Raw genomic sequence first — 15,139 nt, forward strand, 5'->3', positions numbered from 1 at the left:
CCAGAGCAATTCAGCAAAAAAAAGAAATAAAAGGTATCCAAACTGGAAAGGAAGAAGTAAAAACTATGTCTATTTGCATATAACATGATCTTATATATAGAAAATCCAAAGTAACGCACAAGAAAATTATTAGAGCTAATAAATGAATTCAGCAAAACAGAAGGGTACAAGATCAATACACAAAAAAACAATGAACAATCCGAAGAAAAAATTAAGAAAGCAATTCCATTTATAATAGAATCTAAAAGAATAAAATACCTAGGAATAAATTTAACTAAGGATACAGAAGACTTGTATACTGATGAAAACTTCAAAAAAGTTAAAGATGACCTAAATAAATGGCAAAAATCCCATGTTCACAGATTGGAAGAGTTAACATTGTTAATATGTCAATATTACCCAAAGCAATATACAATTTCAATGCAATCTCTACTAAAACTCCAGGAGCCTTTTTGCAGAAATGGAAAAACTGATCCTAAAATTTCTTTGGAACTGAAAGGGGCCCCAAACAACGAAAACAATCCTGAAAAAGAAAAACATCGGAGGACTCACACTTCCTAATCTCAAGTTGTATACAAAGTGTTGGTAATTAAAATAGATCACAAGGACAGGCAAATAGATCAATGGAACAGAATCCAAAGTCCAGAAATAGACCCACACATCTATGGTCAACTGATTTTTGACAAGGATGCTAAGTACATACATGGAGAAAGAATAGTCTCTTCAACAAATGGTGTTGGGAAAACAGGATATTCACCTGCAGAAGAATGAAATTAGTCCATTGCCTCATACCACATATAAAAGCCAAACCCAAAATGGATCACAGACCTAAATATGAGTTAAAACTATAAACCTTTTAGAAGATAACAGTGTGTGGGGGAGGAAATAACATAGGGGCAAATCTCCATGCTCTGGGTTTCAGCAATGCATTCTCAAATTTTACACCAAAAGCATAAGAAACAAAATAAACAGATAAACTTGATTTCATCAAAATTAAAAACTTTTCTGCACCAAAGGAAATTATCAAGGAAATGAAAAGACAACCCACAGAATGGGAAAAAATAGTTTCAAACTACTTACCAGATAAGGGTTTAATATCCAGAATGCATAAAGAACTGTTACAATGCAACAACAAAAAGACAACTCAATTTAAAAATGGGCAAAAGACTTTAATAGATATTTTTCCAGAAAAGCTAAACAAATGGCCAAGAAACACATGAAAAGATGCTCAACATCAGTAGCCAATAGGGAAATGCAAATTAAAACCACAATGATATACTACTTCACATCCACAAGGATGACTACTGTTTTTCAAATGGAAAACAAGGGTTGGTGAGGATGTGGAGAAATTGGAACTCTGTGCACTGCTGATGTGAATGTAAAATGGTGCAGCCACTATGGAAAGTGAAATAGCAATTCTTCAAAAAGTTAAATATACAATTACCACTCAACCTAGCAACCTCACTTCTAGGTATATGCCCAAAGAGAGTGAAAACACGGTCACAGATACTTGTAGCCAACATTTATAGCAGCAATATTCACAATAGCACAAAGCTGGAAACAACCCAAGCATCTATCAACAAATGAACGGATTAACAAAATGTGGTACATACACACAGCTGAATGTTATCTGGCCATAAGAAAAACTAAAGTTATGAGACATGCTACAACATGGAATAACTCTGAAAACATTATGCTCATGAAATAAGAAAGACACATAAAGACAAAAATTATATAATATCACTTATAAATCTGAGATGAGTAGAAATAGCAAATTCACAAATTCACAGTGCTAGAAAGCAAATTAGAGGTAACCAGGGGAAGGGGAGAAGAGGAAGGGGGAGAGTGTGAGTAAATTAAAAAAAAAAAAAAAAAAAAAGCCACTGCCTGATAATTTACTCCCTAAGAAAGCTGATGGTCCCCATGACTATGGGACTAGGCAAGTATGAATTCCTTAAGGCAGGCTGCACCATGGGAACTTGGATGAAGGTACCTGATGAATTCCCCAGGAGAAGCTGGCTAGCTGAGCAGAGATGAAATTCTTCCTTTTGACCGCTGAAATCATACTTCTTTTAAGGCCTTCAACTGATTAGATGTGACTTCTCTCACTGCTGAAGGCCATCTCCTCAGTTGCTTGTAGATGTAGTCAGCCATAGATGCAATAGACGTACCGATAATTTAAATCCATGAAAAATACTCTCATAGTAACAATCAGACTAGTGCTTTCTTACCAAACAACTGGACACTATGTCCTAGCCAAGTTGACACATGAATTTTACCATCAAAGTTGGGTTTTCTTTTCTTCTTCTTTTTAAACATAAACTATGAAACTATTTAAATTGCAAATCACAGGAAAACCGAGCATTTGCACCTGTTAGATCTGCAGAAGCTGAAAGCAATAAATGAAGACATACCAAAAGCTGCTAATGTATCTCCATTTAAGAACTGACTTAACACTGGGTTTCTCTGACAGGACCACAAGGCCGCTCATGATTTTCCTGAGGTTCCCCTCATACCGTGGCTGAGTAGAACACAGCAATTTCAAAGGAAACAAGAACAGAGTCCTCCAGGACAGTAAGTCAGAATTTTTGGTTAAACCGTTCCCTCACATGGGTACATAAGCATATTCAAATACCACTAGAAAAGAACCTGCAGGCACGTGCTGCCAACTGCTAGAAATTTTGCATCGAGTTAGAATGGAACAGTGTCTAACTTATCAGGTAATTTCATGTATCAGGATATGGTTAATTCCTTGGTGTTCAAGGCCTACTCCTGAAGACGCTGTTAAAATAAAAACAAAAATAACCCCCTAGAGAGAAAATCCACATTCTAAGACACAAAATATTTTATCTGGGCAAAAGGATATTTTAACTCATGAAACTCAAGGATACAAGAAAACAACATTGACAACAATAAAAATAATTTCCTTGAATATATTCAACTAGAAAGGCAAGGCATTTTCCTACACAAAACATTATCACTTTCCCACTACTCCAAAGATATCCAATAAATAATTTTATGGCAAAATCAGAACCATAAGTAAAAGTTGACCCCCGACAAGTGGGGAACACAAGTCACAGCTCCCTCACAGGAACACTGGTAGAGTCATCCAAGAATGTCAACACCACCCCAGGGCTCAGCCTGCAGGTTCTGTTTTTTGTGAATGACAATGGCTGGAGTTTCCATGTTGCTTTAAAGAACAGTTCCATCTGGTAAGGTCCAGGCAATGAGTGAAGCCAAAGAGAACAACACAAGAAGTAGTTTCCACAATGCCTTTGTCCTCTGACCAATGCACTAGATTTGAATGCTGAAGTCTGGCCTCAGGCTGGCAGTTCTTCAGCAGGGCCCCTTTTCACCCATGCTTTAAGTCTTCCATGCCCATCACGCAGGGAAGAGCTCGGGAGGGCTCTCGCCGTAGCAATACTTTGCTATAGGATCCCTATAGGTATTCTCATGCTGGACGCTCTGTTGGCAAAAGGGAAGAAGATAAGAGCACCATGAGACAAAGCAGAGTTTCACACCGCCTTCCTCTCAGAACAGTGAAAGTCAAAGCAGGATTGCTGTCATACACTCCCTGGAGAAGCCTGGCTGCGTCCATCTCCAAATGTCAGTAAAAGTCTCCAAGGTACATTCTGGAAGAGAGGACGCTCAACACAGACTGCCAACAAAAAGCATTACAATGGAAATAACATCACTGCATGAATGCTTCTTTTTATGTACAAGAGTGAGTTTTTAAGTGGATTGTATATCATGGATGATTGTATGGTGTGTGAATGTATTTCAATAAAACTGAATTTAATAAAAAAAAAAATACTTGGTAAAAAAAAAAAAAAAGAGTGAGTTTTTAAACACCTTGCTGTGACCTGGGCATCTTAAGACAACTAATTTTTCTAAAAAATTTTACCCTAGATTAAGTTCCAGCAGATATTTTTTTTTTTTTTTAAATCATCATTTTATTGAGATATATTCACATACCACGCAGTCATACAAAACAAATTGTACTTTCGATTGTTTACAGTACCATTACATAGTTGTACATTCATCACCTAAATCAATCCCTGACACCTTCATTAGCACACACACAAAAATAACAAGAATAATAATTAGAGTGAAAAAGAGCAATTGAAGTAAAAAAGAACACTGGGTACCTTTGTCTGTTTGTTTCCTTCCCCTACTTTTCTACACATCCATCCATAAACTAGACAAAGTGGTGTTTGGTCCTTATGGCTTTCCCAATCCCATTGTCACCCCTCATAAGCTACATTTTTATACAACTGTCTTCGAGATTCATGGGTTCTGGGTTGTAGTTTGATAGTTTCAGGTATCCACCACCAGCTACCCCAATTCTTTAGAACCTAAAAAGGGTTGTCTAAAGTGTGCATAAGAGTGCCCACCAGAGTGACCTCTCGGCTCCTTTTGGAATCTCTCTGCCACTGAAGCTTATTTCATTTCCTTTCACATCCCCCTTTTGGTCAAGAAGATGTTCTCCGTCCCACGGTGCCAGGTCTACATTCCTCCCTGGGAGTCATATTCCACGTTGCCAGGGAGATTCACTTCCCTGGGTGTCTGATCCCACGTAGGGGGGAGGGCAGTGATTTCACCTTTCAAGTTGGCTTAGCCAGAGAGAGAGGGCCACATCTGAGCAACAAAGAGGCATTCAGGAGGAGACTCTTAGGCACAAATACAGGGAGGCCTAGCCTCTCCTTTGCAGCAACCGTCTTCCCAAGGGTAAAACTTATGGTAGAGGGCTCAACCCATCAAACCACCAGTCCCCTATGTCCCAGCAGATATTTTGCATCTGAACCTGTGCATCAAAAAAATCAGTTCCTGGTAATGAACTCTGCAGAAAGAGTAAGGAGAGGCACTTCAAATCACTTTCATAAAGTTTACGTACCTAAAAGTTTGGCACACACAAGCCAAATCCCACAATACGAGGCAAGCCTCATTTGGCTAAGCAAATTGGAAATGTGATTTAATGCAATCATCCCCAACGGCTAATTTTTCAGCAATCTGTTTTCATACAAGCAACTTGAGTTTTTGGTTAGTCTACAATTCATTAATTAGACCAAGATCAATGCTGAGCAACTAAATTTCAAGTATTAATCCAATTTAATAGACATACCCCCAAATCTTATCTTTCTTGGGATACTGTTGTAAAAACAAATTGAATGGCAATAGTGCAATCTCATTTACAATAAAAAGACAAAGAAAGTATAGCAGTTTCACTAAAGATTGGAAATAACTCCTGGGCTTTATCAGTTGAGGAAAAAAATACTTCACCTTTTCTAGTATTTCTCAGAATTAGAAACAATGTGAATCAAAATGAGTCATGTGTTCAGGTTTCTTCCACATTTCCTTTAAAGCCCATTCAAGTGGAAAGCTCTTTAAGCAAAACAAGACCATCAGGAATTTCTTAATGTTTTCAAAAGCTCATTATAATCCCTGAAACATTTACCCAATGATGCTGAATGCTTTCAGAGCAAACCACAGACATAAAAGAGAAGTAAAATCAAAAGGTGGAATACAGAAATCTGGCAAAGGGTACCACAGTTCTGGAGAATGACAAATGAGGCAGTTATCTCAGATGAAGTCAGTACAATCTTGGACACACTACAAATAGAAGCCAGAAGAAGTATGCTTGTATAACAAACACATCTGGTGATTTCACAAAAAGAGCTAGACAAATGCCCAACCACAAAGCTGAGAGCTGAGGATAAAGAGCGATAGAAAGGCAAGAGACTTTCAGATGCTTTCAGCAGCAGGTGCAACATGTAATGCCCAAAGAGCAAAGCATTTAATGACAGCATGCAAATAAGCATTGAGAGCTTGACAACCTACAGATTTACTTGGGTATTTTTAAACACCCACCTGCCCAAATCCTTGAAATCCCAAAATAAATCATAACTCTGTCGCAGAAAAAATTACTACTTACTCTAAACAAGTGGTTGCAGGAAAGTCTTAGTCAAATTTCAGTCAAAGACAGGGAGGAGAGAACCTCTCTCAGGAATTGGACTATTGGGACACCACCCAGACTTAAAAATAATTGTAATCTTCCACTGAAAGTGTAGACATGCCATAGAGGAGAGATGTGAGATGATTAGACCTTGATTTAATGTAACTGTTTATCCCCCAAACTTGTATAAATCTCACTCCAACATTCTATCAAACAAAACCAAATGAAGCTTTGCATGGCTTCATTTGAATATCCTCCACTATCATCCCACAAAAAGAACTCCAGTGTAGGTTTTATAGTTTTCTTCTGGCCTCTGACTCGCACCACCCCAACTAGATATCACAGCTCCTGACCTGGGATGAGGTCCTGCATTTAGCCAAACACAATTCAAAGTGATCTTCCACTGCCATGAAGAGGTTCTGGAATGCCATGGCTGCCCGGCTGAGGAAGCGTTCCAGGAGAAGTTGCTACGGAAACAAAAATTTGTACCTGTAATGAATTCCAGACTAAGCCAGCAACAAGGTAACCTTGGATAGCGCTCCTAAACTAAGGCAATACTGACACAGGGAGAGCGAGCAAGCTGGGCTCTTAACCATTAGCTATCTGATTAGCAATACAATGGTTCATTCTGCAAAAGAGCCATTCAAGTAACTGGGAACCACCTCCTTACTTGTAGACAAAGACTACTTCACAGCAGCAATTTCTGACATCTACAGAGTTCCTTTCTATGTTCTATTTTCAAAAGGATCTCACAGGAAGAGTCTAATGATCATCGCAAAATAAAGGCAGAAAGGAAAAACGGGATGCGGAACCAGGAGCGAGGAGTCTACACACCTTATTGGGCTGCAGACAGCAGGAGACGCAGTACTCATAGGCGCTGCAGCAGCCATTGGACAAGCAGCCATCGCAGCAGTATTGCTTCGTGCTGGGCATGTTGACATGACAGCAGCCATTCACCAGCAAATCCTTCCTTTCACAAACATATCCTGAAAGTGAGAGATGAACCTTAGCATATAAAACCAGCAGCGCCCCCACTGCTTTACCAGGAACGGCAGTGAAGAAGCAATGAAAGTGTTGCACACAAAGAGTACAGAGACAGAATCCAGAGTTGGGGGTATCCTAAGCACCAAAAAACCAAAGAGCAGAAATAATGTGATCCGGGCTTGTTTCTTGCATGCAATTGGCAAGAAATATGGACTCCTACTTCCATACCATCACTGCCTACAACTACATTTTAGTCTGCTTCACATCTTTTGATTTACTCACCATGTCAAGTCAAGCCTGCATTTTCTTATTCGAACTCATGCAAGCCAATCTTCCATTTATGCCTGAAGAAAAATGTCACTCTTTTTCAAACAAAAATCTTAAAACAGGAAAAACCTAAGACATGCATTCACAAAAGTGAGGTTCTTCTAGTTTTTATTAAAAAAATAAAAATATAGTCTTTACAAACATCTTCTGAATTCTTGTCCTTTATTCAGTAGTTTGAGAATCTTTTTTTTTTTTTCAATAGTCATACCTGACCTTTATCAATCGATGTAGTTGTTTGTAAGTATGTATGCCAAAGATTCAACGACCCCTCAGCATTAGGGAACACAGAGTTCTCTAACACACAATGAAGAGAAACCCCCTCATTTCCTCCCCTCCTCATAAATCCCAAAATCTATAAACACACAACCTCCAACCCAGTCAATTCACACTCAACTTGAGGGAAAGAATCTCTTTACAAGAGCACCTCAGAGCTGCTAAGCAGACATTTCTCTACAACCTTCTGGGACTGGGACAGAAAAATGTAAGAGTAAGTCCACGAGGGACACTACTTAACCCCTGGGAAACCCACAGGTGCAAACACAGGCCCAGAGGTGCGGAGCAGCTGTTCCCAACATCATTCCATTCCAAATGCTCCAGCTTCTTAATCCTCGGAGACTAAGGCGAAGCATAGAGTTGTTTTCAGAAACGACTCTAGAAAACAAAGTCTGTGCAAAAGCAGGAGGCACCACACTAGCATAAAGACTAAGGGAAGACTGTCTCTCTAGCTAAGCCAACCTGAAAGGTGAAATCACTGCCCTCCCCCCTACGTGGGATCAGACACCCAGGGGAGTGAATCTCCCTGGCAACGTGGAATATGACTCCCGGGGAGGAATGTAGACCTGGCATCGTGGGACGGAGAACATCTTGACCAAAAGGGGGATGTGAAAGGAAATGAAATAAGCTTCAGTGGCAGAGAGAATCCAAAAGGAGCCGAGAGGTCACTCTGGTGGGCACTCTTACACACACTTTAGACAACCCTTTTTAGGTTCTAAAGAATTGGGGTAGCTGGTGGTGGATACCTGTAACTATCAAACTACAACCCAGAACCCATGAATCTCGAAGACAGTTGTATAAAAATGTAGCTTATGAGGGGTGACAAGGGGATTGAGAAAGCCATAAGGACCACACTCCACTTTGTCTAGTTTATGGATGGATGAGTAGAAAAATAGGGGAAGGAAACAAACAGACAAAGGTACCCAGTGTTCTTTTTTACTTCAATTGCTCTTTTTCACTCTAATTATTATTCTTGTTATTCTTGTGTGTGTGCTAATGAAGGTGTCAGGGATTGATTTGGGTGATGAATGTACAACTATGTAATGGTACTGTGAACAATCGAAAGTACGATTTGTTTTGTATGACTGCGTGGTAGATGAATATATCTCAATAAAATGAAGATTAAAAAAAAAAAAAAAAAAAAAAAAAAAAGACATAATGATTAGCAAAATAAGCCAGGCACAAAAAGAGAAATATTGTATGTTACCACTAATGTGAATTCTGTGAAAAATGTACAATGTTTTATACTGTAGAATGTAGGGGACCTAGAGATACCAATTAGTGGAGGGGGAATGATAATCTAATAAGAACAGATAAACTATGGAGGGTAATCTCAATGTTATGGAAATGCTCAGGAATGATTATGGTTTGTAAACTTTCTTGGATATAGTAAGATCATGTTGGAAGCAATAGAGTTATTTTAGGTTTTTTTTTTCTCTTATTCCTTTGTTTTCTTAGGGGTTGTTAATTTTCTTGGGGTATGGTAGGAACATGTTGGAAGCAATGTAGTTATTTTAGATTATTTGTTTTTCTTACTCCTCTGTTTGGACATGGTTTATTAATTTTCTTGGGGTATGGTAGGAACATATTGGAAGCAAAGTAGTTATTTTAGGTTATTTGTTTTCCTTAATCCATTGCTTTGTTTGAAATGTTGTGGGTTTTTTTTGGTTGTTGTTTGCCTGTTTGTTTTTAATTTTTTGATAAAGTTAAAAAATTGAAAAAAAATCAGTAGAAAAATGGGAGTAAAAACTAAATGACAAATAGGGTGGGATGGGGGGATGGTTGGGGTATTCTCTTTTCACTTTTATTTTTTATTCTTATTCTGATTCTTTCTGATGTAAGGAAAATGTTCAGAAATAGATTGTGGTGATGAACACATAACTATATGATCATACTGTGAACAGTTGATTGTATACCATGGATGACTGTATGGTTGGTGAATATATTTCAATAAAACTGAATTAAAAAAAAAAAAAAAAAAAAAAAAGACTATGGGAAGATACTAAAAGGGCCCTCTTTTGAACACTTGGGAAACTGAGGCCTCGAGAGACTCAGATCAGTTACCTGGGAGCTGGTGCTTTGTTTTTTTGTGTGTTTTGTGGTGTGTGTTTGTGTTTACTATACTATTTTTGTCTTCCAAATTAAGACAAACTAATTTTGTCTTTCAAATTAAGAGAGCAGGATTTTAATGCCATAGTATATGTTTCCGTGATTATTCCTAACTATCCCTATTCATTTTCTTCATAGAGATTATAAAAAAAAAAAAAAAAAAAAAAAATACAGGTACATCAGCATTTTCCTCAAAGTTCTGCCCAAAACAACAAATATGCTGGAACATTATCACTTCTGTATCAGGAAAATGTAAAATACTACATGACATAAACTCCACTTGTTGAAATTATCTTTCCGCCTTTTCGGCCTTCTTTTCTCCCCTACTGCTAACTTGTGGTATTTAGCCTTGAAACCACAGGTCATTCTAACTGCTGGTGAAAGAAAACTCATCAAGACCTTTCATTTTCCATCATAAATCTACTCATGTGAACTTTCTTTCCAACAAGGAGTCCCATGAGATCACAACCTCAAGGAATTTTGCTATTGTCTGGGAAATTAACTTCTAACCTATGAAGAATTCATAATTCTAATGGGCTGTCATTTAATAATGTGTTTACATATTCATGTGGACATCTGTTCTGTAAAAGGCATAAATTCTTCTGAGTTTTCTCCCACATTCACGGAGGTAAAATAAAACCTATGCCCTTGCTCCGCCCTTCCCCGAGTCACAGCCCTGGAAACTGAAAATGACTGGGGCTTTCTCCACTGAGCCGAAAAAGAAACAGATAGTCCCCTTCAGACCCAGTCCAAGGCTCTCCAAGAGAACTCCAGCAAGGGGATTAAGACCTACCTTGAATGTACAGAGTCATATCTCCATGGAAACAGCCAATCAGAAGGTCCCACCCACAATAGGTCTGCCCCCACAAGACTGGATGAAGAGGTCATCATCTTTTATTGGGTGCATAAGAGATTCAAACCAGCACATCCACACTGAGGAGGATCAGACCTGGGGCATTCCAGAAAAAGACTTGAAAAAAATGGTCCTAAATATGCTCAAAGACCTAAAGGAAAACATGGACAAATAGCTAAATTAAATCATAAAAGCAACAGACAAACACAAAGAGAATGTCAAGAGAGAGAAGGAAATTATGAAAAGGAACCAACAGAGCTGAAGACCACAGGAAGAGAAATTAAAAACTCCCTAGAAGGGTTTGACAGCAGATTAAAGATGGCAGAAGAAACAATCCGTGGACTTGAAAATAAGACAGCTGATTTCATCCAGTCTGAAGAGGAGAAAGAAGTAAACCAGGAAAAGTGAACAGCGCCTGAGGAACCCATGGGACAACATCAAGAAGACCAATACATGCATTGTGTGTGTCCCAGAAGAAGAAAGAGAGAAAGGGACGGTAAGAATGTTCAAAGAAATAATGACTGAAGACTTCCCAAATTTAACAAAAGACATGAATATATACATCCAAGGGATGCTCAACAAAATCCATGCAGGGAAAACCCAAATAGATGCACACTGCAGAATATTAGAATCAAACTTTCAAATGCCAAAAATAAACAGATCATTCTGAAGGCCACAAGAGAGAAACAATATGCCATGTACAATAGCATCTCAATAAGATTAAGGACCATGAGAAACCACAGAGGCAGGAAGGCAGTGGGATGACATATTTACAGTGCTAAAACCCAAAATTCCCAAGCAAGAATTCTATATCTGGCAAAACTGTCCTTCAAAAATGAAGGAGAAATTAAGATCTTCCCAGATAAACAAAAGCTGAGGGTCATCTCCACCATTAGACTGGCCCTCTAAGTAATGCTAAATGGAGTTCTGCGAAGTGTAAGGAAGTACATCTGACAATTGACTGAAGCCACATGAAGAAATAAAGGTCTCTAGTAAAGATAATGCTACGGGTAAAGGTAAACATTAGTACTATTGTATTTTTTTTATCTGTATCTCCACTTTTTACTTCTTAGAGGACCTAAAAGGCAAATTCATAAAATGTAGTGATAAATCAATGTTGTGGACTCATAATGTACACATATGTAATTTGTGATAAGAACTACATGAAGGTGGGGTGATGAAGGGGTATAGGAACCTAGTTTATGTATGCTATTTAAGTTTTTAAATTGGTATCAAAGTAATGGAAATTGTTATAGACAGGATGTGATATTTAAGTGCCAAGTTAACATGAAGATAATTTACAAACTCATGGAGGCAGAAAGTAGATTATAGTTTACCAGGGTTGGGGCATGGGAAGTTAATGCAAAATGAGTACAGGCTTTCTGTTTGGGGTAAACGGAAAGTTATAATAATGGATGGTGGTGAGGGTACTGCAATATTATGTATGTGATTAATCCCACTGTATGGTATGCTTGGGAGGGATGGTAGGGGAAGATTTATATTGTATATGTTTCCATAAATTAAAAGTAAGGAAAGAAAGAGAAACTAAAGAGAAGATGACAATTAAGTGCAATACATGATATTGGATGAGATCTAAGAATGGAAGAGAAAAGGCTCAAAAGGGTATTACTAAGTCGTAAGAAAAAATTGGCATATAGAATATAAGTTCTATATCAACATTGAATTTCTTGAACTTACTAACTGCACTTAAGGTGATTACATAAGTGAATATTCTCACTCTTGTTAATGTATATAGAAGTGTTATGTGTTCAAGGTGTATGATGTATATATAAATATATAGATGATAGTCTCATGCACCAAAGGTGGAAAAATGTCACAATTGGTAGATATGGGTATCTGGGGGAATGAGGATGCATTAGAGTTCTTTGTATGGGGTTTGTATTATTTTTGCAACTGTTCTGTAAGTTTGGAACTATTTCAAAATAAAAAGTTAATAAATGGTAAAAAAAAAAAAAAAAAAAAAAAAAAAAAAAAAAAAAAAAACCTATCCCCTTGGATTTTTATTTATTTCTTTTATTCTTGAAATATTTAACTCAGTGTCTGAAGAGTCTGTTTCACCTAAATGCAGTAAAGTGTTCTTTTCCTAGCTATAACAAAAGAAAATGACAACTTGTGTGCATAACCCAATACAATATTAGTCAAGGCCCGAGATTTCATATTTTCTCACTGAATATGCTACAAACAATCTGAAAGAAAGAAAAGCACTGAATGGGAAGTCAAGACTTTTGGTCCTAGTAGCAGATCTGCCCATTGATGAGCTAGGTCATCCTGAGAAAGTAATTTCCCTTTCCTAAACTTTACTCTGTTTAAAAAACAGGTTATTTGCAATATTATTTGCTTTTTAAATATGATCTTAAAAGCAAAACTTGTCAGTAATATCACTGTTGAGTTGAGAGTGCATTTTTACGCAATATCTTTCAGCTCTTCTATCCTAGTTGGGTATTTTCCTTTAATTTCTCCCTTCATCTCCAAATAATCCCATTTATTGCTGATGACTTCGAGAAGACCTTCCTGGAAAAGTTTTGTTTTTTTTAAATTTCACAGAGAATTCAAACTTTTTTTTAAACAATAGTGCATTGTGATTTTCACTTTAAAGACCATATGTATCTGTCTTCATTTTGTTTAGCTTCATCACGTATAGATGAAAATTCTAATATACTGTTACCCGTACCAATTTCAAAATTGTCATATTCATAATCTATTTGTTCTGGGACTCTTTGAAATAGAGTAAAATTTACTCTTTAAGCAAACAAACAAAAACCCCATGTTAATTGCAAACCACTTGTTGAAAAAGGAAAAACAATCCATCAAACCATCAGGGAACTGAGAAGACTGACTGCATATATGACATTAGGAATAACTATTACTTTTTTTGATGTGATAGTGCTATTGTGGTTATAATTTATAAAAGGAGTACTTGGCAATCTTGGGCAAGTTCCTTGAGCTCTTGGTGCCTCTGTGTCTTTGCTATCCTCGGGCACTTCACAGGGCTGTTACACAAATAACACAGGCTTTTAACCCAGTGCCCAGAACACAGTGATGCAGACCAAGCATTACAGGGAGTCTTTCTTTGGGAAGACTGAGCCAATCTTAGGGTGGTGAGAGCCCTCGCAGTTGTCTTTTTTAACCATTTCACCAATGCAGGAATCTTCCTTCTTATAGCTTGAGAGGAAGTGAGAAAAACCTGAGAGAAAGCACCAAAACAAACAGACTGATGCTTTAATTGTAAAAGTAAAAAACATACTTTGAATATGTTCATAATTCATTTGAAATTATTTGGTCAGTCAATCAACAAGTGTATTTGTAACACTGTATATGCCAGCACCATATAAGTATTATTAAGGTTACCAAAGAGGAAAACTGAGCCTTATCCTATAGAGTTCATCATCAAGATGAGAAGGAAAGACTGGCAGTATCTAAAAATACTGGGGGGTGGGGAGAGACTGCAAGAAGTGACCTGGGAACTGATGCAAGACAAAATGCTAAGACTTTAAGTTACAGGCACAAAGAACTTTTAAGAGTCAGTCACTGAACCAAGCTTCTCTGGCACTGAGAAGAATCTTGAATGACAGGTAGGGTATGAAAGACAGGGAGGATATGAGAAATGTTGGAAATGAGCAAGAAGGGAAAATATATTGGAGAGCAATTCCCATAAAAGGCCTCCCAAATGGTCCCGCCAGTGTATTTCACTGAATGGCAGGAGAGGACGAGGACCGGCCTTACCTAGTTCATCTGTGATGAGGTGCTTCCCTTGAATGGAGTTACGGCACTGATTGCCTGGTCGACTGCTATTGCCCAGGTTAAACTGCACTTTCCAGGGGATGGGCTGATCATGGTCTTGAACCTGGAGGAGATTCCGATCTCTCATTGTCCTCTCTTCCTACAAAGAGACCATAAGTGAGAAGGTTAAAGTACTGTTTCTTGCATTTTCACCAATTTCTCATAGAAACTACCTAACTACATTAAAAGGGCAGAAATACTGTAAAAAGCTTGCACAATCAGAATTTGCAAACTGTCCCCTCTCCAAGCAAGTTTGAGCCAAAGTCATAAAATGTATAGTAAACCTGGAGAAAAAGTAATAAATTAGTGCTGTGCTTCAAAACTGGGGTACTGACAGGCATGACCCCTGGGTAACACTGTGCATTACAGAGGTATGTCATATTCCTGAAGTGTTAATTTTAAGAAAACAACTTGGGGGGGGGAGTTTGAACCTTTTCTTTCTGATGCTAAGTCACTGAAAATATTTTTAATGTATTAAAAAATACATTATGGAATAGAATGCATAATTTAGAAAAATTTTTTAAATAGAAAAGGTCAAAGAAATTTTGCAACTGTCATTTCAGACAATACCTGGACACCTCTAGAGCATGAGGTCACTTTCATTTGCTGTCAGGGGTACTTCAATGTACACTTACGGAAATATTGAATTAGGAAGTTGATTGTGGGGCAAGATAAAGCACGTCAACCTGCAAATTTCTTCTGTCAAAGAATACTGCAAAGACTGGAGCATGACTATGCAGCCCTTACAACATAACATCCTGGCCAGCTAGCCTTTTATCCAGATCTGCACAGTGAAAAGCTGCCCCTAGAGAGGCAAGAGATTAGACCCCTTTCTCCTA

At 37.8% G+C, this 15,139-nt stretch overlaps 1 protein-coding gene across 2 annotated transcripts in view; it reads right to left on the reverse strand.

Moving 5' to 3' along the window:
* Window positions 1-2,919: 2,919 nt before the first annotated feature.
* SPRING1 (SREBF pathway regulator in golgi 1) overlaps window positions 2,920-15,139 on the reverse strand; it is a 35,752-nt gene continuing 23,532 nt past the window's right edge. The window contains exons 2-5 of one of the 2 annotated variants that reach the window (XM_037816938.1): window positions 14,244-14,400; window positions 6,788-6,939; window positions 6,307-6,420; window positions 2,920-3,465 (exon numbers count right to left, since the gene is read on the reverse strand). In XM_037816938.1, the coding sequence (XP_037672866.1) occupies window positions 3,382-3,465; window positions 6,307-6,420; window positions 6,788-6,939; window positions 14,244-14,400 (507 nt within the window). In that variant the 3' untranslated portion in view covers window positions 2,920-3,381. Of the gene's footprint in view, window positions 3,466-4,759; window positions 6,057-6,306; window positions 6,421-6,787; window positions 6,940-14,243; window positions 14,401-15,139 lie in introns of those variants that run through there. The other variant, XM_037816937.1, reaches the window with a different exon arrangement.

Source organism: Choloepus didactylus, chromosome 23, assembly GCF_015220235.1.
Source record: "Choloepus didactylus isolate mChoDid1 chromosome 23, mChoDid1.pri, whole genome shotgun sequence".
In the NCBI taxonomy this organism is placed as follows: domain Eukaryota; kingdom Metazoa; phylum Chordata; class Mammalia; order Pilosa; family Megalonychidae; genus Choloepus; species Choloepus didactylus.